Source organism: Mobula birostris, chromosome 3 (genome assembly GCF_030028105.1).
Source record: "Mobula birostris isolate sMobBir1 chromosome 3, sMobBir1.hap1, whole genome shotgun sequence".
Taxonomy (NCBI): Eukaryota; Metazoa; Chordata; class Chondrichthyes; order Myliobatiformes; family Myliobatidae; genus Mobula; species Mobula birostris.
This window is the reverse complement of record NC_092372.1, coordinates 30,152,413-30,177,359: the sequence shown is the minus strand read 5'-3', so window position 1 is coordinate 30,177,359 and position 24,947 is coordinate 30,152,413. Positions and strand designations below refer to the sequence as shown.

Here is a 24,947-nt window from a genome sequence, read left to right as displayed (position 1 = left end):
AGATAGGTGAAAGTACTGGACAAGAGAGCATTGTGGTTGCTTTTGAGATTGGACTGTAGTTGCATTCTTTAGTGATTGGTGTTGGGACCATCACCTCTATTTGATCTAAACTTGAGGAAAGGGTTGGTGAGATATAAGGCACAATTTCTAAATCTGCAGATGGCATAAACTCAGTGGTATTGTGAACTATAGAAGGAATTGTGCTCTATTTCACTGTAATACTACAACTCATTTTATATATGCACGTCAGCTCTCTTTTGATTCTTTTTGTCTCGAGTCTACACCAAGGGGAAGCCCATTAACCTGGCATATGGGAGGATACTGGAGCATTCAGCGATAAGCCATACTGTCAGACTGAAATGAAGCTTTGTGTGAAATCTGGGTCACAGGAGCTGTGAGTCATGCTGCCCTGTGCAGGTTTAGCAGAACAGACTGAGAGCAAATTAAGGGCTACAGCACAGTAATGTAGTATTTAGCACAAATGCTTTACAGTATAGGCAGCTCGGGTTCATTTCCCACCACTGCCTGTAAGGAGTTTGTACGTTCTCCCCGACTGTGTGGGTTTCCTCCAGGTGCTCTGGTTTCCTCCCACAGTCCAAAGACATGCTGGTTAGTAGGTTAATTGGGTTATTGTAAATTGCCCCGTGATTAGGCTCGAATTAAATCAGGGGACTGCTGGGCGGCATGGCTTGAAGGGCCAAAAGAGCCTATTTCGCACTGTATCTCAATAAATAAATTCTGACTTTATCAATAAGGACCTGGAATGTGAAAGCAGGGAAGTTATACTGAACGTTTTTCACTTATGCACTGCATAAAGCCACATATAAATACTGGTTAATTTCCCAGCATTCTTTTTTCACGGGTATATTTATCATATTTATCTCTGGGGCCAGTTCAAAATCAAGGATAATTAACCTGAGCAGTTAATGACTTAACCTCCAGTTCCACAGCTCAGTGCAGATAATTGGCAAGTTCTGACTGGTGCAAGAGCCCAGAGAAAGTCCTTTCTAGAATAATGAATGTGTGAACTAGGTTCCATTAAATGTACTTACCATTGTGTTCATCAATAAAAATAAGAATAGTTCCTTGACTATATGGGCAATATTTCTAAAGTTTATGGAAAATTCTGGGCAACACATTGTGTGGGTTTTCATTTATACACCCCATCAGAAAAACAAACTCCGCAAGGAAGTCACTTCGGCAGTAGTACTGAAAAGTTATCTTTATAGTGCATTTGATGGGGATTAAGTAATGTAGAGTAATTTTAAGTCAAAACCTAGAAATTTTCACTGGACAATTAGATAGTTTTTTTTTAATATAGAAATAACAAAATAATTGAACTATAACAGTGTCACATGTTTGCATGATGACCTATCTGATTTAGTGGTGGAAATAAAGACTCTGCAGTTTGGTTTACTAAGTAAATGGATCTTTCAGTAAATTATTGGAGACCGTGGCAGCTATTGACAACAGTTAATCAAAGTACAAATAAAATTCATGTGTTTTGAATTTTTTCCTTCCAGCCGCATGTAACCTGTGGAGATCAACTGGTACACAGCATCTTTCTACAAAGTTTGTCTTCCCTTGCAGTTGGTCTTGGTGTAGACCACTTCCTTTCCAGAACCGCTGAACCCCCTCACCATAAAATCAGTACCCCAGAACCTCTTTCACATGAATGGGCTTGGCTGTCAACTTTCTCTGCTACTATTAAGAGTGCTGAAGCGCTGGCAAAAGGAACCACCTTCCCAGAAGCCTTTAACGTTCCAGACTTCAGTCAAGTTTCAGATTCAGAATTCGTCAAAGCATTGGTAGGATATTAAAAATTAACTTTTATATGTATGCTGCATGAATAAATATTTGATTTATTTTAACCCCTTCAAAAATAATAGTTATGATAGATTAGTGAGCGCTTTTAATTATTGATGAATTGCTCTATTGTCAACTTAACTACAACTTTGCAATTGACTATGATTGTGTTCTTATTCTTATAGCCACATTGAGTTCCTGCTGTTTAAATCTTTACTCCTAGTGTCACCATCAAGCCTGTAGATAAAGGGGATGCTGTTACAGTCTGGCAGACTGACCTCTACCTTGCTGAGGCCAGGCGACAACTGTCAGACACCTCCTCTTACTTACTCCTTGAAAAGGACCCCAATAAGGAGCAACAGGCCATTATCTCCCACGCCATTATCAACTTTATTAACTCTGGGGATCTCTCATCTACTGCCACCAACCTCATAGTTCTCTTACCCCGCACCTCCCGTTTTTACCTCCTACCCAAAATCCACAAACCTACTTATCCAGGTAGACCCATTGTTTCTGCTTGTTCCTGCCCCACTGCCTTATATCTGCAACCTCGACTCTGTTTTATCCCCCCCCCACCCAGTTCAGTCCCTTCCTACCAACATTCTTGACACTTCACACGCTCTTGATCTTTTCAATAATTTAAGTTCCCTGACCGCAATCGTCTCATTTTCACTGTGGATGTCCAGTCTCTATACACCTCCATCCCCCAGCAGGAAGGCCTCAAAGCTTTCCATTTCTTTCTGGACACCAGACACAACCAGTTCCTCCCCTAGCACCACTCTCCTCCATCTGGTGGAACTGGTCCTCACTCTCAATCATTTTACCTTGTGCTCCTCCCACTTCCTTCAAATGAAAGGTGTAGCCGTGGGCACTTGCATGGGTCCCAGCTAAGCCTGACTTTTTCTCAGCTGTGTGGACCAGTCTATGTTCCAAGCCTACACCAGTATCACACTCCAACTTCTCCTTCGCTACATAGACAACTGCAATGGTGCTGCTTCCTGCCCCCGTGCTGAGCCCATCGACCTCATCAATTTTCCCTCCAACTTTCACCCTGCCCTCAAATTTACTTGGTCCATTTCAGAACCAGAATCAGAATCAGAATCAGGTTTATTATCACCGGCATGTGACGTGAAATTTGTTAACTTTGCAGCAGCAGTTCAATGCAATTCATAATCTAGCAGAGACAGGAAAAAAAAGAAATAAATAAAATAAAACACAATAAATAAACAAGTAAATTACACATATTGAATAGATTATTTAAAAATATGCAAAAACAGAAATACTGTATATTAAAAAAGTGAGTTAGTGTCCAAAGCTTCAAAGTCCATTCAGGAATCGGATGGCAGAGGAGAAGAAGCTGTTCCTGAATCACTGAGTGTGTGCCTTCAGACTTCTGTACCTCCTACCTGATGGTAACAGTGAGAAAAGGGCATGCCCTGGGTGCTGGAGGTCCTTAATAATGGACGCTGCCTTTCTGAGACACCGTTCCCTAAAGATGTCCTGGGTACTTTGTAGGCTAGTGCCCAAGATGGAGCTGATAGATTTACAACCTTCTGCAGCTTCTTTCGGTCCAGTGCAGTAGCCCCTCCGTGCCAGACGGTGATACAGCCTGTCAGAATGCTCTCCACAGTACATCTATAGAAGTTTTTGAGTGTATTTGTTGACATGCCAAATCACTTCAAACTCCTAATAAAGTATAGCTGCTGTCTTGCCTTCTTTATGACTACAAAAATGTGTTGGGACCAGGTTAGATCCTCAGAGATCTTGACACCCAGACCCTTGAAACTGCTCACTCTCTCCACTTTTGATCCCTTATGAGGATTGGTATGTGTTCCTTCGTCTTACCCTTCCTGAAGTCCACAATCATCTCTTTTGTCTTACTGATGTTGAGTGCCAGGTTGTTGCTACGGCACCATTCCATTAGTTCGCATATCTCACTCCTGTACACCCTCTCGTCACCACCTGAGATTCTACCAACAATGGTGATATCATTACCAAATTTGTAGATGGTATTTGAGCTCTGCTTAGCCACACAGTCATGTGTATATAGAGAGTAGAGCAGTGGGCTAAGCACACACCCCTGAGGTGCGCCAGTATTGATCGTCAGCAAAGAGGATATGTTATCACTAATCCGCACAGACTGTGGTCTTCTTGTTAGGAAGTTGAGGATCCAATTGCAGAGGGAGGTACAGAGGCTCAGGTTCTGCAACGTCTCAATCAGGATTGTGGGAATGATGTGATTGAATGATGGTAGAAAATGCTGAGCTATAGCTGATGTCCTCCTTTTTCAAAGAAAGGGGCTTTCCTTCCTCCACCATAAGCACTGCCCTCAACCATATCTCTTCCATTTCGTGCACCTCTGCCCTCGCCTCATCCACCTGCCACCCCACCAGGAATAAGGTCCTCTTGTCCTCACCTACCACCCCACCAGCCTTCGCAGCCAGCACATAATTCTTCATAACTTACGCCATCTCAAATGGGATCCCACTACCAAGCACTTCTTTCCCTCGACCCCCCACTTTCTGCTTTCGGCAGGGACCGCTCCCTACATAACTCCCTTGAACGTCTGTCCCTCCCCACTGTTCTCCCTCATGTCACTTATCCTTGCAAGGCAACAAGTGCCACACCTGCCCCTGCACCTTCTCCTTAACTAACTTTCAGGGCCCTAAACAGTCCTTCGAGGAGAGACAGATCACTTGCAATACCAGAGGAAACAACACACTGGACCATTGCTACACCACTGTCAAGAATGCCTACCATGCTACTCCACGCCCTTACTTCGGGAAGTCTGATCACCTGGCTGTACTTCTACTCCGAGTGAAGGCAGAGACTGAAGACTGCAGCACCAGCAGTGAGGACCAAGAAGGTATGGACAAAGGAAGCACAGGAGTGCCTACAGGACTGCTTTGAATTGGTGGACTGGATTGTGTTCAGGGATTCATCTTCGAATCTGGATGAGTATGCTGCAGTTGTTACCGACTTCATTAAAACCTGTGTGGATGAGTGTGTGCCTACAAAGACTTACTGTACTTTCCCAAACCAAAAGTCGTGGATGAACCAGGAGGTACGTCATCTGCTAAGGGATAGATCTGTGGCATTCAAGTCTGATGACCCAGGCCTGTACCAGAAAACCAGGTATGATTTGCAAAGGGTTTTTTCAAGGGTGAAGAGACAATTTCGAACGAGGTTGAAGGTGACATCGGATGCACGGCAGCTCTGGCAGGGCTTGCAACGCATTACTTCCTACAAAGCAAAACCCAATAGCATGAATGGCAGTGATGCTTCACTACCAGATGAACACAACACCTTCTATGATGGCTTTAAAAGGGAGAACACAACTACAGCTGTGAAGATCCCTGCTGCACCTGATGACCCTGTGATCTCTGTCTCAGAGGCCAATGTTAGGCTTTCTTTAAAGAGAGTGAACACTTGCAAGGCAGAAGGTCCCAATGGAGTACCTGGTAAGGCTCCGAAAACCTGCGCCAATCAACTAGCAGGAGTGTTCAAGAACATTTTCAACTTCTCACTGCTACGGGCAGAAGTTCCCAGTTGGAACAATTGGGAACAATTATACCAGTGCCTAGGAAGAATAATGTGAGCTGCCTTAATGACTATCGCCCAGTAGCACTCACATCGACAGTTAATGAAATGATTTGAGACGTTGGTCATGACTAGAATGAACTCCTACCTCAGCAAGGACCTGGACCCATTGCAATTTACCTATCACCACAATAGGTCAGCGGCAGACGCAATCTCAATGGCTCTCCACACGGCTTTAGACCACCTGGGCAACACAAACACCTATGTCAAGATGCTGTTCATTGACTATAGCTCAGCATTTTCTACCATCATTCCCACAATCCTGATTGAAAAGTTGCAAAACCTGGGCCTCTGTACCTCCCTTTGCAATTGGATCCTCAACTTCCTAACCGGAAGACCACAATCTGTGCGGATTGGTGATAACATATCCTCCTCGCTGATGATCACCTCAGGGATACATGCTTAGCCCACTGCCCTACTCTCTATATACTCTCTGTGTGGCTAGGAATAGCTCAAATACCATCTATAAATGTGCTGATGATGCAACCATTGTTAGTAGAATCTCAGGTGGAGACGAGAAGGCGTACAGGAGTGAGATATGCCAACTATCTGAGTAGTGCCGCAGCAACAACCTGGCACTCAACATGAGTAAGATGAAAGAGTTGATTGTGGACTTCAGGAAGGGTAAGATGAAGGAACACATACCAATCCTCACAGAGAGATCAGAAGTGGAGAGAGTGAGCAGTTTCAAGTTCCTGAGTATCAAGATCTCTGAGGATCTAACCTGGTCCCAACATATCGATACAGTTATAAAGAAGGCAAGAGAACAGCTATACTGCATTAGGAGTTTGAAGAAATTTGGCATGTCAACAAATACACTCAAAAACTTCTATAGATGTACCGTGGAGAGCATTCTGACAGGCTGCATTACTGTCTGTTATGGAGGGGCTACTGCACAGGACCGAAAAAAGCTGCAGAAGTTTGTAAATCTAGTCAGCTCCATCTTGGGTACTACCCTACAAAGTACCTAGGACATCTTCAGGGAGCAGTGTCTCAGAAAGGCAGCATCCATTATTAAGGACCTCCAGCACCCAGGGCAAACCTATTTCTCACTGTTACCATCAGGTAGGAGGTATTACTGAAGGCACACACACAGCGATTCAGGAACAGCTTCTTGCTGTCTGCCATCCAATTCCTAAATGGACATTGAACCCTTGGACACTACCTCACTTTTTTTTAATACAGGTTTCCCCCGCCATCCAAAGGTAGAGCATTCCTATGAAATGGTTCGTAAGCCGAAATGTCGTAAAGCGAAGAAGAAATTACCATTTATTTATATGGGAAAATTTTGTGAGCGTTCGCAGACCCAAAAATAACCTACCAAATCATGCCAAATAACACATAAAATCTAAAATAACAGTAACATATAGTAAAAGCAGGAGTGATATGATAAATACACAGCCTATATAAAGTAGAAATACTTCTCTACAACGATGGCCTACACAGATCTCCATAGCGAAAATCTCACGCAAGCGCTCTCGGCAGAAAATCTCACGCAAGTGCTGTTGGCATAAACACTCTCTCCAGTAACCTTTAAACTATGAAGCTGCCAAATCTACCAAATAACACGTAAAAATACACAGTCTATATGAAGTAGAAATAATGTATGTACAGTGTAGTATCATTTATGGGAATCGGGAAAACAGCTTGCCAAGCACACTGATGATGGTGTGTTAGACTGAGTCGTTGCAGGTTGGAGTGGTGTAGTGGCCCCCACCTCCAGGCCGCCGACTGATACGTTGCCGTGAAGAACGCAGCGGTAGCCGGGAGGCACACAGCACGTCTTTAAGAAAAAAGCCGAAATAAACATGCTAATTAATTAGGTGCTGCCCGGCACATAAATGTCGGCGCAGATCAGTGCCGATTGCATCGCCTCTGATCTGGGCCGACAATTACGTGTCGGCGGCACCTAATTAATTAGCATGTTTATTTTGGCTTTTTTCTTAAAGATGTGCTGTGTGCCTCGCAACTACCGCTGCATTCTCCGCGAATCGGTGCAGTATCTGTCCGGGGCCCAGGGGACGGGGTGGTGGGACACGGGGGTGTCATCTCATCCATTGCTTCACTTTCGCTACTGCATTCAGTTTCGATTGTTATCCTTTCCTCTTCCAATTGCATCAGCTCTTCATCTATCAGTTCTTGGTCATGAGATGCCAAAACCTCTTCAACATCATCTTCGTCAGCTTCCGCAAACCAAACTCACTTTGTCCTTGCTTCGCTCACCACGATTGAAATGCTTAATTATGTCTAGTTTTACGCTAAGTGTAACACCCTTACGAGCTCTTTCAGGCTTTTCCGACACCATAGAACTCATCTTGCTAACAGCTGCTCAGTGCAACAGTGCAATGCCGTTCCAAATCCGGGGGACAGCGGCTGCTCAGGGTGCACACTGCCTTTCTTCGTAACAGTGAAAACACCTTCTGAAAGCGAAAACAGGGTACTAATGTAGGTCTTTCGTAACACTGAGGTTTCGTAAAGCGAACGTTCGAAAAGCGGTGGACACCTGTATACAGTATTTCTGTTTTTTTGCAAGTTCTTTAATCTATTCAATATACGTATACTGTAATTGATTTACTTATTATTATTTTGTTCTCTCTTCTATATTATATATTTCATTGAATTGCTGCTGCTAAGTTAACAAATTGCACATCACATGCCGGTGATAACAAACACTTCACCTGTGAATCTGTTGGAGTCATCTACTGTATTCAGTGTTCCTAATGTGGCTTCCTATATATCGGTGAGACCCGACATAGATTAGGAGATTGCATTGCCGAGCACTTATGCTCCATCCACCAGAAAAAGCGAGATCTCCCAGTGGCCACTCATTTTAATTCTACTTTCCATTCCCATTCCGATATGTCTGTCCATAGCCTCCTCGACTATCTTGATGAGGCCACACTCAGTTTGGAGGAGCAACACCATATATTCCATCTGGGCAGCCTCCAACCTGATGGCATGAATATCAATTTCTCAAACTACTTGCAATTGCAACCCCCCCCATTCACCATTCCCCATTCCTATTCATTCCCATTTCCCTCTCTCACCTTATCTCCTTACCTGCCCATCACCTCCCTCTGATACTCCACCCCTGCCCTTGCTTCCATGACCTTCTGTCCTCTCCTATCAGATTCCCCTCTTTCCAGCCCTTTATTTCTTTCACCAATCAACTTTCCAGCTCTTTACTTCACCCTTCCCCCTCTCCTGGTTTCACCTATCAAATACTACCTTGTACTTCTTCCTCCCCTCCCTCACCTCCTTACACTGACTTCTCATCGCTTTTCTCCAGTCCTGAAGAAGGACCTCAGCCCAAAATATCAACTCTTTTATGCTTTTCCATAGATGCTGCCTGGCCTACTGAGTTCCTCCAACATTTTGTGTGTGTTGTTTGGATTCCTCTGTCCCCTCCCTCTTCAGTCCTGATGAAGGGTGCCGGCCCGAAACGTTGACTGATCGTTTCCACGGATGCTGCCCGACCTGCTGAGTTCCTCCAGCGTGTTGTGAGCGTTGCTTAAAGAAATACTCCATTTTCTTCCCCAGGTAGAATTCAAATTCAACTTAAAGAAGTTTATTCAAAACAATATTTATCCCTCAAGAAACATTTCCAAAATCTGTTAACAAACAAGAGAAAATCTGCAGATGCTGGAAATCCAAACAACACACACAAAATGCTGGAGGAACTCAGTAGGCCAGGCAGCATCTATGGACCCCAGCTTTGACCCTAGCTTTGACCCCAGCATCTGCAGAATATTTTGTGTTGAGTATTTCTTTAATTTTGCACTGAATGTAGCCTCACATTTTGGAGTCGAACTTAAACCTACTGCCATTAAATTTAATAGTGCCAAAGAAACAGGCTAAAATGTGTGTGTATAAGTATGGAAATAATGATCTAAGGGATAGTCATAAAGCAATACAACATAAAACCAGGCCCTTCAGCCCACCTAGTCTGTGAGCAGATTTTTGTTAACTGGCGTGTGCTGAAAGGCTGCCATCTGTGTGGTAAAACTATGACAAGGCAATTTTAAAGGAGTAAAATTTCAGTTTTTTAATCTGAGATTGTTAACTGAAGCTTTTGAATTATAAAATTAAATAATAATGAAGTTAATGGCACAATGATACAAATAATAGTCATTTTATTCAATAAGTTTCCTTTTCCTATTACAAATGATCAGTATATATCTTCATTTAACAGGAAAACAACAACTGGAGTTATGTTATGGATGAGCAGTTAATGACCTGGGCCACATCTAAACCAGAGGTAAGAAGTTTGCATGATGTACACAATTGAAAATTATTTTCCTAATTTTGTATTAATTAGGTTACTTGATGGCATGAAACAATAAAAACTCTATATATAGTATCTGGAAAGCTAGTTGTATGCTGCCCTTGTCTTCAAAATGCCTTTGTAACAGTCTCAAAAGAGTAAAATAGATATTAGAAATACTGAACATCTGCAGAGAGTGAGAGAGATTTAATATCTCAGCTTGAAGAATTATTCTTTACCCCTGAATTTTATGTTAATTGTCTCAACTAAGTCTGGCAGATTGGTAGAGTTTCTGTCAGTTCTGTGCTGTTAGATTAAAGGTGTCAAACTGGGTTTGAGAGTACCTAGTTTGATGTATAAAAGACCCTTGCACTTAGAACTTACAAATAGATTGTATTCATCCTTATATTGTTAAGTGAAAATGATTTGATGTATCAGATCAGACGTATCATCTTTTCCTTATCGTCATATGTGAATAATGTAAGATTTGCTTTTTTTAGGAGTGGCAACTAGGTGGCAAAAGTGATGTATTTCTGTGGGGAAGTGGACATCACGGACAACTGTCTGATGCTGGAAGTAGTGCCTTAGTACCGACTCTTGCACCTTCTTTGACACAGGCTGTGCTGGTAAAGATTTTGTTTTCTTTCAGACGGAAGTTCCAAGTTAGAAATTATTAACTTCAATGTAAATAAAATTTTGAAGATTAGAATTATGCAACTGCAGTAAACCTACTTGACAACCCTTTGAATGTTAGCTGTAACTCTCTTGATCTCAGCATTTTCCACATTGGGATAAAGCCATGTTCTGAATAAGTCTTTGTGATTATAATGTAAGGAATTGTTACAAATTTATTTGTATTATTTTCTGGTAATATCTTTCTGAATTCTGGTAATATTTTGTCCCAGTTTTGCTGTGGTAATGATGATGAAGCCTTACCTTATGCAATCTTGTGAGAGCTATTAAGCTATCTCAAAGGTTTCTAAAATATTTTCAAATGTTTCTACTAATCATAAACATTTATAAATGACATTAACATTTAAAAATCTAAAAATGCAGTTGCTTAAAATTATAACCTACTTAAAATTAATTAAAATATACTAAAATAAATAAAGTAAAATAAAATACTGTCTGTAGTTACTGTTTCATAAAGGGTTGATTCACTTGAATTGGGTCCAACTACAGTATGCCAGCTACATCTGGCATAAAGCTGAGTGGACAGTTCTGTAATGCCAACTTCCAACATTGACTTCTGAATTTCAGTGTACAGGTGTAAAAGTTAGTGAAGAGCTATCTGAAGGACAGGATGTTGCTGGTAGTTTGCAATGGAGCTGCCAATAAAAGATTGGCATAGTACCCATGCCTTTGGCTTCCTACACATCAAGTTCTGTAATTTCCTCTCTAAATTAACTCTCTCCTTTAAGAACTTAAAGTTACTATATTGGTCAATCTTTTTAATACATATCCTAATTTCTATTTATGATTTAATGTTTTCGATATCTGTTTGAAAACAGTCCTCTGAAGCAATTTAGACTCTTGTAGTAATTTTCTGAGGAAGTGTTTAAAAGAAAAGCAGAAAAAGAATGTAGGGTGAAGTATTTAAATAGCTGTACAGGTTGGGCATCCCTTATCAGCTTGGAGCTGTAAGGGTCTCGGATTTCAAATCTTGGAATATTTGCATCATTATAATGAGATACCTTGGGGGTGGGACCCTAGTCCAAAAACAAAATCTATTTACATTACATATATGGCTGGGTCCTCCTCAGACTGTCGGAATTGAATGATCACCCCCGACCGTGTCTATCACTGGATTCCATATCTGCCATCAATTTCAAACAGCTGCTCATTCCACAGCAACTGTGAGCGGGGGGGAGGGGTTAGTTTTGTATAATATTTTTAATAATTTTGTGAATGAGCCAGTTACCTTCAATTTTCAATTTGTCATGATAGATCTTTGCTTGTTTCATGAACAGCATACCATTAAGCAGCATATGTTCAATCCGATGCTGGTGAATCCACTCTTTCAATACATGGTCAAGATCTTCATTTTTCACTTTATGCACTGTTTTTCTATTCTTCATACGTCAGGTCACTTCTCAGAATCGTCTGTGGTGCATAAAGACCTGTTAATCGCCTGAACCTTCCCTGTGTCTCGTGGAATTTTCCATTTGTGACATTATGTCAGCACTCAAAAAATAATTGTATTTCACATGTATTCAGATTTTGGAATTTCGGATAAGAGTAAACAACCTGTATTTGATTAATGAGCGGATGAGTTAAGCTTTCTTGTGGAATTAGCTGACATGGAATGAACAGTACAGTTTTAAAAGGGTGCGACCTGTGGCCTGAAATTGATACATCAGTGGCTAGGAAGCAGTGTTTGTGGCACAAATTGAAGCAATTTTTTTTGGCTTTCTCAATGCCTCATTGAACTTCTTGGGCTCCTCAAAGCTATGCCTCAGTGAACCAGCTGTTCCTTTGCACATGGTTCACATGTAGTCACATAGTACTACTACAGCTGTTTCAAGTCTTTGTCTGCTCAGAAAACACTGATGCTGCTTATATAAAAATGTACAATGCAATATAATTACCCTTCCATTTTTCTTGTGACTAGGTGGTCTGTGGGCAGAACTGTACCTTTATTGTCCAGGCTAATGGAACCGTTGTAGCTTTTGGAGAAGGCAGCTATGGCCGCTTGGGTCAAGGAAATTCTGATGACCTTCACACTCCAACTGTTATTTCATCCTTGCAGGGTAAGCATGTGCAACACTCTACAGTTGAAGCAATTGCTTAAATATTAATTTTAATCCAGATTCTAATCAGTTAGAGGGAATCAGGGAATCATCTTATGCAGTTTGAGATTTCTATAAAGACACAACCCACACTCAGTGGCCACTTTATTAGGTGCACCTGTATACCTGCTCGATAATTTTAATCAGCCAATCGTGACAGCAACTCAATGCATAAAAGTATACAGACATGGTCAAGAGGTTCAGTTGTTGTTCAGACCAAACATCAGAATGGGGAAGAAATATGATCTAAGTGACTTTGACCGTAGAGTGATTGTTAGTGCCAGATGGAGTGGTTTGAGTATTTTAGAGACTGCTGATTTCCTGAGATGTTTATGCACATAGAGTTTACAGAGTTTACATCTCTAGAGTTTACAGAGAACATTGCAAAAAAAGAAACAACATCCAGTGATTGGCAGTTCTGTGAGCAAAAATGCCTTGTTAATGAGAGAGGTCAGAGGAGAGTGGCCAGACTAGTTCAAGCTAACTGGAAGGTAATGTAACTCAAATAACCATAAGTTACATCAGTGGAATGCATCAGAGCAGCTCTAAATGCACAACATGTCAAACTTGGAAATGGATGGGCTGCTGCAGCAGAAGACCATGAATATACAGAAATATACTCAGTGATCACTTTATTAGGTACCTTTTGTACCTAATAAAGTGCCCACTGAGCGTATATTGCTCATATTCATCAGCTCAAATGCTCAACCCTGGAATTTTCAAATAAGACCAAGGCAGACTTTTACTTTGACACTGGACAAAAACCATATCCTGCAACCTGAGGGATGCAAACTGATCTTCCTAAAGGATTTCAGTTCCAGGATTGAAGAAGATTCAATCTTTTGGAAAGGTGACTTGGCAAGAAGTAGGGAAAATTAATTCTGATGGAGCCCTCCTTGTTTTAACTGCTTCGATTGGTTTTGTCATAATCAATATCCAGTCAGACAGATGAGCGAAACATCTCATGGAAATCACTCCAGATTGAGCTAATAGTATCATTGTGAGAAAGAAACCACAAGGATGCAACATCTCCTCCACAGTCGCCATCAGCACCAGATCTCCATAAGGCTGTGTGTTAGCCCACTGCTCTACACTCACTTTATACTTATGACCTTGAGGCTCCAATGCCATATTTAAATTTGCTGACAACACTATTGTTGGCCAAATCAAAGGTGGGAGATTGAAAAAGGTGGTGACATATAAGAGGGTGATTGAAAATCTGGCTGAATGGTGCCCCAACAACAACCTCACACACAATGTCTGCAGAACCGAAGAGTTGATTATTGATGACCGGAGGAAGAAATGGAGATCCATAAGCCAGTCCTCTTCAGGGAATTAGAGATGGAGAGGGTCAGTAACTTTAAATTCCTTGGCATTATCATTTCAGAGGATCTGTCCTGGGAGCAGCACATAAGTGCGATAACAAATAAGGCATAGAAATGCCTCTACTTTCTTAGAAGTTTGCAAAGATTCAGCACGTCATCTAGAACTTTGACAAACTTCTTTATATACAGAGTGGAGAGTAGCTTAACTGGTTGCATCACGACCTACTATAGCAACACCAATATCCTTGAACAGAAAAGCCTACAAGTAGTGGTGAAAACAGTCCACTCCATCACGAGTAAAGCCCTCCCCAGCACTAAGCGCATCTACACAGAGTACTGTCACAGGAAAGCAGAATCCATCATCAAGGGCCACCACCATCCAGACCATGCTCTGTTCTCGCTGCAGCCATCAGGAAGAAGGTACATGAGTTTTAGGACCCACACCACCAAGTTCAGGAACAGTTATTATTCCTCAACCATCAGGCTCCTGAACCAGCAAAGATAATTTCACTCACCTTGACACTGAATTGATTCCACAACCTACAGGCTCAGTTTCAAGGACTCTACAACTTCTGTTCTCAATATTATTTAATCCTTATTTATTATTATTATGTTGCTTTTATTTTCATATTTGCCCAATTTTTATTCTTTGGTACATTGGTTGTTGGGGTGCATTTGTGTGTAGCTTTTCATTTATCCTGTTTTGCTTCTTTGTATTTACCATGAATGTCCACAAGAAAATAAATCTGAGGGTAGTGACATATGTGTACTTTGATAATAAATCTACTTTGAACAATGATGCATACGTCACTGGTAAGTTGGTTAAGTGCTGTCGGATTGACCCCTGTTTAAATCTGCTCAATGAAAGTAACAATGACAATAGAAAATTTGCTACAAGGAAAACAGTGTTGGACATTTTGAGGACCCAACAGAATTGTGTAACTCTTTTCTAACAATCATTCTCACTGACAACCCAGTAACCCAAACCAGCAGGAACAGTAGTTTATTTATTTCAGATTTGTAGATATGCAAATTTGATTCTTGACTGGTATGTTCAACCAACAAGTACGACCTTATCTAAACCTGGACCTTTTGACTTTAGTAGCTAAATTCAAGATAAAATCACAGAATTGGAGAATTAACTTGTGAGATGAAATTTTAAAAATCTGTAGTAAAATATAAATGGGGAAAATGCATTCATCGTATTACAATTCCTAGTGTTTTAAGTTGTATTATGATTAATTTGTTTTCACACTACTCTTCAAATATATAACTGTTTTGTGAATATAAATAATTATATTTAGAGACACACAGAGTATATTGCATGTGCAATCAATGTTTCCTCCTCCTCCATTGTCTTCCTTTTGGTTCCATTGATAGAAGTAGGTAGAGGGGAGTTGTGTTGAGGAATAAGGGAGACTGCCGAAGGACTTGGACAGATTGGGAGAATGGGTAAAGAAGTGGCAGGTGGAATTTCATGCAGGGAAGTGTGTAGTCATGCACTTTGATAGGAGGAATAAAGGTGTAGTCTGTTTTCTAAATGAGGAGAAAATTCAAAAGATCTTACCTCCGTTTAGTGCAAAAGGGCTTGCGAGTCCTTGTGCAGCATTTTCTAAAGGTTAACTTACAAGTTGAGTTGGTGGTAGGGATGGCAAATGCAATGCTAGCATTCATTTTGAGTAGACTAGAATATAAGGATGATTCCAGGAATGAAAGGGTTATCATACGAGGAATGTTTGATGGCTCTGGGTCTGTACTCACTGGAATTGAGAAGGATGAGGGGGTATCTCATTGAAACCTTTCGGATGTTGAAAGGCCTAGACAGAGTAGATGTGGAAAGGATGTTTCCCATGGTGGGAGAGTCTTGGACAAGAGGGCACAGCCTCAGGATAGAGGGGCACCCTTTCAAAACAGATGCGGAAAAATTTCTTTAGCCAAAGGGTGGTGAATTTGTGGAATTTGGTGCCACATGCAGCTGTGAAGGCCAGGTTGTTGGGTGTATTTAAGGCAGAGGTTGATAAGTTCTTGATTGGACATGGCATCAAAGGTTATGGGGAGACGGCCAGGAACTGGGGTTGAGGAGGAGAAAAAAAGGATCAGCCATGATTGAATGGCAGAGCAGACTTGATGGGCTGGGTGGCCTAATTTTGCTCCTATGTCTTATAATCTTATGGTCTAAGAGGAAGGATATGATACTGAGGCTTTATAAGGCATTGATCAGACCACACGGAGTATTCTGACAGTTTTGGGTGCCATATCTAATAAAAAAGATGAGCTGCCATAGGAGAGGGTCCAAAGAATGTTCAAGAGAATGATTCCATGAGTGAAAGGGTTAACATATGAGGAGCGTTTGATTACTCTGAGCCTGTACTTACTGGATTTTACAAGAATGAAGAGGGATCTCATGGAAACCTATCGAATATTGGAAGACTTGGATAGAATGGATGTGGAGAGGATGTTTCCTATAGTGGGTGAGACTAGGTCTAGAGGGCACAGCTTCAGAATAGAGGAATGTCCATTTAGAATAGAGATGCAAATAAATTTGTTAAGTCAAAGAGTGGTGAATCTGTGGAATTCATTGTCACGGATGGCTGTGAAGGTCAAGTTTTGAGTATATTTAAATGATAGGTTCTTGTTTAGTCAATGTGTCATGGTTACAGAGAGAAGGCAGGAGACTTGGATTCAGAGGGTTAGTAAATCAACCATGATAGAATGGTGGAGCAGACTTGATAGGCCAAGTAGCCTAATTTTGATCCTATGTCTTACGGTCTTAATTATACATTTTGTTTTCTTTGTTGCCAGGTTATGTTGTGACACAGTTAGTCACCTCTTGTGGATCAGATGGTCATTCACTGGCTCTGACTGAGAGTGGGGAAGTTTTCAGCTGGGGTGATGGTGATTATGGAAAGCTTGGACATGGAAATAATGAAAGACAACGCAGACCTAGGCAAATTGAAGCTCTGCAGGGAGAAGACGTTGTGCAGGTATGCAAACTATTTCACTCACAATAGGGGGGAAAAGTGAAATATGTGTTACACTTTTCTTCTTCATACAGATACACACATTTGTTGGTATCTATGACAGTGGTTGTGACTGCAGTGCTCTTTGTATATACTGGTCTTGTGTAGAGTGGCCTGGAGTAACCACTAGCTACATAAACTAAATGGGTATACTCCCATCCATCATAGTACTAATGCAACAATACTTTAATTCCTCAAACACGGCTCCATTTGTCAGAGAAATTTTTTGAAAACTTTGGAATTGGGCAGTTTTTCAAGAAATATTTCCAAGAATTTCCAAGAAACTGAACTAAGTGATGCTTCTTATTCTTCGAACAGCTCTCATGTGGATTTAAACATTCAGCCGTAGTAACAGCCGATGGAAAGCTTTTCACATTTGGGAGTGGAGATTATGGGCGCTTGGGGCTCAGGAGTACATCTAATAAAATGCTTCCTGAAAAGGTGACAGCCCTGGAAGATTACTCAATCGGACAGGTACTGATATTGAGAGATTATTAAGATCCATAAAGTAAATGTAATGTGCAGTTGCTTAATGACCCACCTGGCTTCATTGAAAACTTGAGATATATTTAATCTGGTAACATCCATTTCCTTTTTTCCTGATTTGAAACATACTGACACAAAGACTACTTGTTGCACTTAAGCCATTCTGTGCCCTCTATTGATTCTATCTATATACTACTAAAATTATCATACTCTGTTTATCTGTTTGTGACCTCTAATTAGCCCAAACAGTGCATTACAGCGGCACTTTTTTTTTACTAAATCGACTTAAAATACACTAACTTACAGAATGCATGCAAAATTCGTATGAAATTACTCACCCGTCAATCAACAGGCCCCGCTTTCCACAACTCGAGCCAATTCCAGCTTTAATGGAAACCGCGAGGCGACACCACGACGCATGCGCATGGCCAGCCTCATGATGCTCACAGAGCCGATTCCACCTTCCATGGAAACCGCGACGCGACACCACGACGCATGCGCACGGCCAGCCTCAGCAGCGCCTCATGATGCTCACAGCAGTGACACCAACCACAGCAAAAGGGCAGGGCTATCACGTCGATGTAGGAGAGCACCAACCACATCATCAAGAAAAATCAGCATCCTGGAGGCTTTAGTGTTACTGCTTCATATCTTCTAGCAAGCATGAGGGTAAAAAAAAATATGGACAGCCTAATTATGCCGCGTGGAAAGAGAAGGGGGGACGTCATGGTCAAGAGATGACACCAGATGTCATCGGGAAGCAGCAAGGAGAGGGAGAGAACAACAATCGGATGAGGTCAGGGCTGCACGACTCCAGGATCAAAGATTCGGGACAAAAAAGATGAGAGAAGAAGAGATAGAGGAGGAGAGGCATTCATGTCTCCAAAATGACAACAATAGGCACAGAAGGAGGAGAGAACAAGAATCAGATCAGGCCAGGGCCCCACGACTCCAGGATCAGAGAAAAAGAACAAATGGTAGAAAAGATGAAGAGAGGAAGAGACAGAGGAGAAAAGGAAAGATCAACTCCAGAATATGTGGCAAAGAGTACCCTATTGAATAATAAGCAAAGAGAAGTATATGAATATGTGTGCGACTGCTTGGAAAGGAATCTCCCTTCAATGATTTTCATTGATGCACCAGGAGGAACGGGCAAGACATTTATCATCAACTTGATCCTCACTAAAGTTAGGGGAGATGGAGGTGTTGCTATTGCTGTAGCATCATCAGGTATTGCAGCAACATTGATGCCTGGTGGTAGGACAGCACATTCAAGATTCAAAATACCCCTCAAAGTCAATGAAGATGCCCTTTGTAACATTGATAAAAACACCAATACTGCAAATTTACTCCAAAATGCGAGGCTTATTGTTTGGGATGAGTGCCCCATGACTAGGGAGAGCTTCAAAGCCGTGGACCAGACTCTTTGTGATGTATGCGGCAAGAATGAGGCCTTCGGGGGTATTTTAACCATTTGCTGTGGCAACTTCCGTCAGCTTCCAGAACTTGTGAAACGCGGAAATGATGCTGATGTGGAGAACTCGTGCATAAAAAAATCCTACTTACGGAGAAGCTTCATCAAGTTTCAATTGAAGAGAAACATGCGATTGAGTGAGGGAGAAGGACGATATTCTGAGTTCTTATTGGATGTTGGAGAAGACAAGATTGAGAAAAATGAAAACGATGAAATCAAATTACCTGAAGATATTCTGCCAGCAAAAACAATGGAAGAATGCATTGATTTCATCTACCCGACATTCGACAATCCTGCAGAACCGTTCTCGAGGAATTCTCTCTTGGTTCCTCTCAATGAAATGATGCGAAAAATAAACTTCACATGCATTAGACATTTCCCTGGAATCATGAAAGAATACTGTTCCTTCAATGCTGTAAGTAAAGAAGCTAACGCCACTCATTTTCCAATAGAATTTCTTGATTCGGTTGAACTCTGTGGATTGCCACCACATAAACTGGAATTGAAGAGGGGATCTCCCATCATTTCAATGAGGAACTTGGATCCACCAAGGCTTTGCAATGGAACGCGAATGATGGTGGAAGAACTGCACGACAATCTCATTGTAGCAAAGATAAACATTGGTGCATTCAAAAATGACATTGTCATTATCCCAAGAACTACTCTCAATTTATCAGAAGGGGAAGATGTCCCTCTTCAACGGAGCCGGTTCCCGATACAGTCATGTTTTGCTATGACTATACATAAGGCACAAGGCCAAACCATGAGAATGTGTTGATTTATTTGGAGAAACTGGTATTCCAGCATAGTCAGCTGTATGTGGCTTTAAGCCGGGGGAAAAGAAATAAAAAGTTAGGGTATCTTTGAAGAGTGGCAGATCAACCAGAAACATTGTCATCAAAAATGTCCTTCGTTAAACGAGGAGGAGCTATATTTGTCCTGCTACGCATCTTTCTTCTTTAATAGACTGAGTTTTTCTTCTTTAATTTCCAAAGGACATCACATCAGACTGCACTACCTTTCTCTCAAAGGGTGCCCCAATGGGTCACCCAGTTGTCTAGTACCATTTCAGATTAGGTTCATTGAAATGTTCTCCTCTTACTCACATTACTCTTGTACTTATCAGAAACTTCCTTGCAGATTTCCTCACTTACCTTTCGGTGTACCTGTTTGGCAAACTACAGTTAACTCTTGGCAATGATCACCCCATCATTCCTAAGTTCATCTCAGTTTCATTTGATGAGCCTCTAACACATCATGTGTTCTCGGAATTGTGGTTGTTTCTTCAACTAACGTTGCCACACTGCCCTTTTTCTTTAATCTTTCCTCCCCACTGTATAATCTGCAACCAAAGACATTAAGTTGCCCAGTCCCTCCCTCTTTAAGTCACATTCCCATAATAGCTAACAGGAATTCCTTCTGTTTGTCAGAACCTTCAATCCATCTGTTTACTCACTCCACAAGAGATTGAGTTAATTGTAATTTGCCACTCTACCCCATCTGGTCAATAGAGCTACTGAGGTCATGAAATGGACGATAGATGTTACATTTGCCATTGTAACCTTGTCTCCTGAATTAAAGAAATGAGAAAATATCCAAAGAGCATAAATGTGCAGGGTTTGGGCCAGTGTAGTGGTGCCATATTTAGCACTGCTGCACAACAGCTCCGGCAATAGGCATTTGATTCTGATTCTTGATTCAGTGCAAATGGAATTTGCACATCCTTCCACCTAGTTTTTTTTTTCTGGTGCTAAGTTAATTAGCTAATGTAAACAACCTCTAGAGCAGTGGTTTCCAACCTGTTTTATGCCACAGACCAATCCCATTAAGCAAGGGTCACCAGATTGGGAACCCCTGATCTAGAGTAAGTACAGTGGCATGCAAAAGTTTGGGCACCCCTGGTCAAAATGTCTGTTACTGTGACTAGCTAAGCAATTAAAAGATGACCTGATTTCCAAAAGGCATAACGTTAAAGATGACACATTTCTTTAATACTTTAAACAAGATTAGATTAGATTATGAGAACACTCAGTCCTCTTTTTATTGTCATTTAGAAATGCATACATGCATTAAGAAATGATACAATGTTTCTCCGGAGTGATATCATAGAAAACAGGACAAACCAAAGACTAACACTGACAGAACCACATAATTATAACATATAGTTACAGCAGTGCAAAGCAATACCATAATTTGATGAAGAACAAATCATGGGCATGGTAAGCAAAGTCTCAAAGCCCCCGAGTCGATCGACTCCCAGGTCCCCGATAGCAGGCGGCAAAAGGGAGAAGCTCCCTGCCATAAACCTCCAGGCACCGTCAACTTGCCGATGCCTTGGAAGCAGCCGACACTGAGTCCATCCGTCCGAAAACTTTGAGCTTCCGACCAGCCTCTTCGATACAGCCTCCCGAGCGCCATCCTCTGCCAAGCGCCTTCGACCTCGCCCCGGCCGCTGAAACACGCAAAGCTGAGGATTTCAGGGCCTTCTGCTCCGGAGATTCCAGTTACCACACAGTAGCAGCGGCAGCGAAGCGGGCATTTCAGAAGTTTTCCAGATGTTCCTCCGTGCTCTCACGTCTGTCTCCCATCAAATCAGAATTGTTCACGGTCCCCTACTTGACAGATAACAGACATCACCACTGAAGTGGTTTTATTTCCATCTTTAACAGCTTCAAAATAACAAAAAAGGGCAAACAGCCCGAAGCAGAAGTTTGGACCCCCTGCATGGTCAGTACTTAGTAACACCCCCCTTGGCAAGTATCACAGCTTGTAAACGCTTTCTGTAGCCGGCTAAGAGTCTTTCAATTCTTGTTTGGGGGATTTTCACCCATTCTTCCCTGCAAAAGGCTTCTAACTCTGTGAGGTTCTTGGGCCGTCTTGTATGCACTGCTCTTTTGAGGTCTATCCACAGATTTTCAATGAAGTTTAGGTCGGGGGACTGTGAGGGCCATGGCAAAACCTTCAGTTTGCGCCTCTTGAGGTAGTCCATTGTGGATTTTGAGGTGTGTTCAGGATCATTATCCTGTTGTAGAAGCCATCCTCCTTTCACCTTCAGCTTTCTTACAGACGGTGTGATGTTTGCTTCCAGATTTTGCTGGTATTTAATTGAATTCATTCTCCCTTCTACCAATGAAATATTCCCCATGCCACTGGCTGCAACACAAGCCCAAGGCATGATCGATCCACCCCTGTGCTTAACAATTGGAGAGGTGTTCTTTTCATGAAATTCTGCACTCTTTTTTCTCCAAACGTATCTTTGCTCATTGCGGCCAGAAAGTTCTATTTTAACTTCTTCAATCCACAGGACTTGTTTCCAAAATGCATCAGGCTTGTTTAGATGTTCCTTTGCAATGTTCTGTTGCTGAATTTTGTGGTGAGGATGCAGGAAAGGTTTTCTTCTGATGACTCTTCCATGAAGGTCATACTTGTGCAGGTCTCGCTGCACAGTAGAACAGTGCGCCACAACTCCAGAGTCTGCTAAATCTTCCTGGAGGTATTTTGCAGTCAAACGGGGGTTTTGATTTGCCTTTCTAGCAATCCTACAAGCAGTTCTCTTGGAAAGTTTTCTTCATCTTCCAGACCTCAACTTGACTTTCACCGTTCCTGTTAACTGCCATTTCTTAATTACATTACAAACTGAGGAAATGGCTACCTGAAAGCGCTTTGCTATCTTCTTATAGCCTTCTCCTGCTTTGTGGGCATTATTTATTTTAATTTTCAGAGTGTTAGGCAGCTGCTTAGAGGAGCCCATGGCTGCTGATTGTTGGGACAAGGTTTGAGAAGTCAGGGTATTTATAAAGCTTTGAAATTTGCATCACCTGGCCTTTCCTAACAATGACTGTGAACAAGCCAGAGCCCTAACAAGCTAATTAAGGTCTGAGACCTTGGTAGAAGTTACCTGAGAGCTCAAATCTCTTGGGGTGCCAAAAATTTTGCATGGTGCTCCTTTCCTTTTTTCCACTCTAAAATTGTACGAAAGAAAAATAATACACTAATCTTGCTTAAAATGTTGAAAAGAATGTTTCATATTTAACTTTATGACTCATCTTCTACTCACTTAACTATTCACAGTAACAGAAATTTTAACCAGGGGTGCCCAAACTTCTGCATGCCACTGTAGGTGATAGAAAATCTGAAGGGGTTGTGGATTGTAGGGGAAAGAGAAGGATGTTAATGAGAGAGAGAGAGAGAGGATAGGCTACAAGAAAATGGGACTGATGGAGAAGCTTTGTGAGCTGGTATAGACTTAATGAGCCAAAGGGTCATTTCCTATATCATAAGCAAATGTGACAAATGAGAATAGCGTTAAATTGGACTTTTGGTTTAATTCTATTTCATCAAAATGAACTTCCTCTTGTCCTGAAAGCTAGTCTTTGCCTGCAACTAATCCTCAGGCGCATTCCAGTGGGGTAACTGCGCCCAGCAAAGTTACAAAACCAGCAAAAGTACAGGGTTTCTTCATATATAAATAATTTATTTTTATTTTATTTAAAGATGGAGCTCTGTAAAAGGCCCTTCTGACCCAACATGCCCTCACCACCCAATTACACTCATATGACCAATTAACCAACTAAGCTGTAGGTGTTTGGAATGTGGGAGGAGATCAGAGCACCCGGAGGAAACCCACGTGGTTACGGGCAGAACATACAAACTTCTTACAGACAGTAGCGTAACTGAACCGCTGGAACTATAATAGGTTTACATTATCTGCTATGCTACTGTGCTGCCCCAAATAATAATTACTTTCTCAAAAAACGTCATAGGTGGTAAAAACAGGTTGCCTCATAAGGAGAGGTTCAGAGGTTCCTGTGCTTTCAAAGCTCCTTGCCTGACTGGCAGTGAAAGCAGAATCTGAATATTTTTAAAAACAGACTGTCAGAATCAGATTTATCGCTGACATACAATGTAAAATTTAATTTCATTCAAGATACATGTTTGGATATTAAAGGAATCAAGGTATATGGAGATGGCAGGAAGATGACTTGAAGGTAGAAAATTTGCTGTGATCTTGTTGAATGGCAGGCAGTCTTGAGATAAATCCTCTGAATTTATTTGTTCATATCTAATTGCCTTGTCAGCCAGTGAGGTTTCATCTCCAAAACACTTATTGAGATGGAGCCATGAACTTTCTCCCTTGGAAATACCAGTGTTTAAATGGATGGCCTGTTTGTGTTATAAACAAAAGCAACTGAAGTAGCGAGGTGATGTATCTCTACCAAAGAAGGTGTAAGGAACTCCTACCTTCTGCTAGCCTGCAGGCTACCCTTGGGCAAGGTGTAGCACTTGCTTAGCCCCATCAATCAGCATCATTTGAAGCCTTGGGAGCAGGTGGTGGATGGTTGTATGAGTAGCTGGTGCTTATCACAAGTCCTGGTTATGAGACCACTTATGCCAAGCAGGCAATCTCTGAAGGGTGTTGGTAATGGCTGGGCTCACCCATCTTGTAAAACACTGCCCAGAAGAAGGTAATGGCAAACCACTACTGTAGAAAAATTTAACAAGAACAGTCCTGGTCATGGAAAGACCATAATCACTTACATCATATGACATGGCACATAACGAACAAAGGAATATGCCTGATAGAGGTGGGTCATGAATTCAGACAATCTATATGAGAATAATCTGAAGTTGCCAAATAATCGATATCATTTGAACAAAACTAAAAGAGTTTTCATTGCTTTTGCATTGTATATTCACAGACTGTTTCCTTATTCTTATAAAGCAAAGGAAGGATTTCTTTTCTTTCTTCAGGTGGCCTGCGGATTGAATCACACTCTGGTTGTTTCATCAGACGGAATGACAGTCTGGTCATTTGGTGATGGAGACTATGGAAAGCTAGGCTTAGGATCATGTACTCTCAAATGCCGTCCTCAGGTCAGAATAAAATCTACAGACAAGAATGTTATCTTAGCCTTCTAGATAAAGCACATACATGCCAACTTTTTATTGACGTTCGTGCTTTTCATGGCACTTTGTGCTTTTACAATAAAGTATTTGGTTTAATTTTTAAAGTACCTTAGTATTTATTTAAAATATCTAAAAATATTTAAGTACTTTAAGGCATTACAATGTAAAACTATAAAATATTATAATGTGTCTAATGTAGTAGAATGCATAATGTATATAATGTTATGAAGTATTATTACATATAGTGTACTATTTTAAAATAGTTTAGGGCTGAGA

At 41.4% G+C, this 24,947-nt stretch overlaps 1 protein-coding gene across 7 annotated transcripts in view; it reads left to right on the top strand.

The window, feature by feature from the left end:
- Positions 1 to 24,947, top strand: part of LOC140194958 (probable E3 ubiquitin-protein ligase HERC1) — a 299,092-nt gene that overhangs the window by 238,465 nt on the left and 35,680 nt on the right. For 6 of the 7 annotated variants that reach the window (XM_072252425.1, XM_072252428.1, XM_072252427.1 and 3 more), the window contains 7 exons: positions 1,524 to 1,808; positions 9,599 to 9,664; positions 10,171 to 10,296; positions 12,282 to 12,420; positions 16,587 to 16,768; positions 17,123 to 17,278; positions 24,516 to 24,638. In XM_072252425.1, coding sequence (XP_072108526.1) covers positions 1,524 to 1,808; positions 9,599 to 9,664; positions 10,171 to 10,296; positions 12,282 to 12,420; positions 16,587 to 16,768; positions 17,123 to 17,278; positions 24,516 to 24,638 — 1,077 coding nt within the window. Of the gene's footprint in view, positions 1 to 1,523; positions 1,809 to 8,748; positions 8,933 to 9,598; positions 9,665 to 10,170; positions 10,297 to 12,281; positions 12,421 to 16,586; positions 16,769 to 17,122; positions 17,279 to 24,515; positions 24,639 to 24,947 lie in introns of those variants that run through there. The other variant, XM_072252431.1, reaches the window with a different exon arrangement.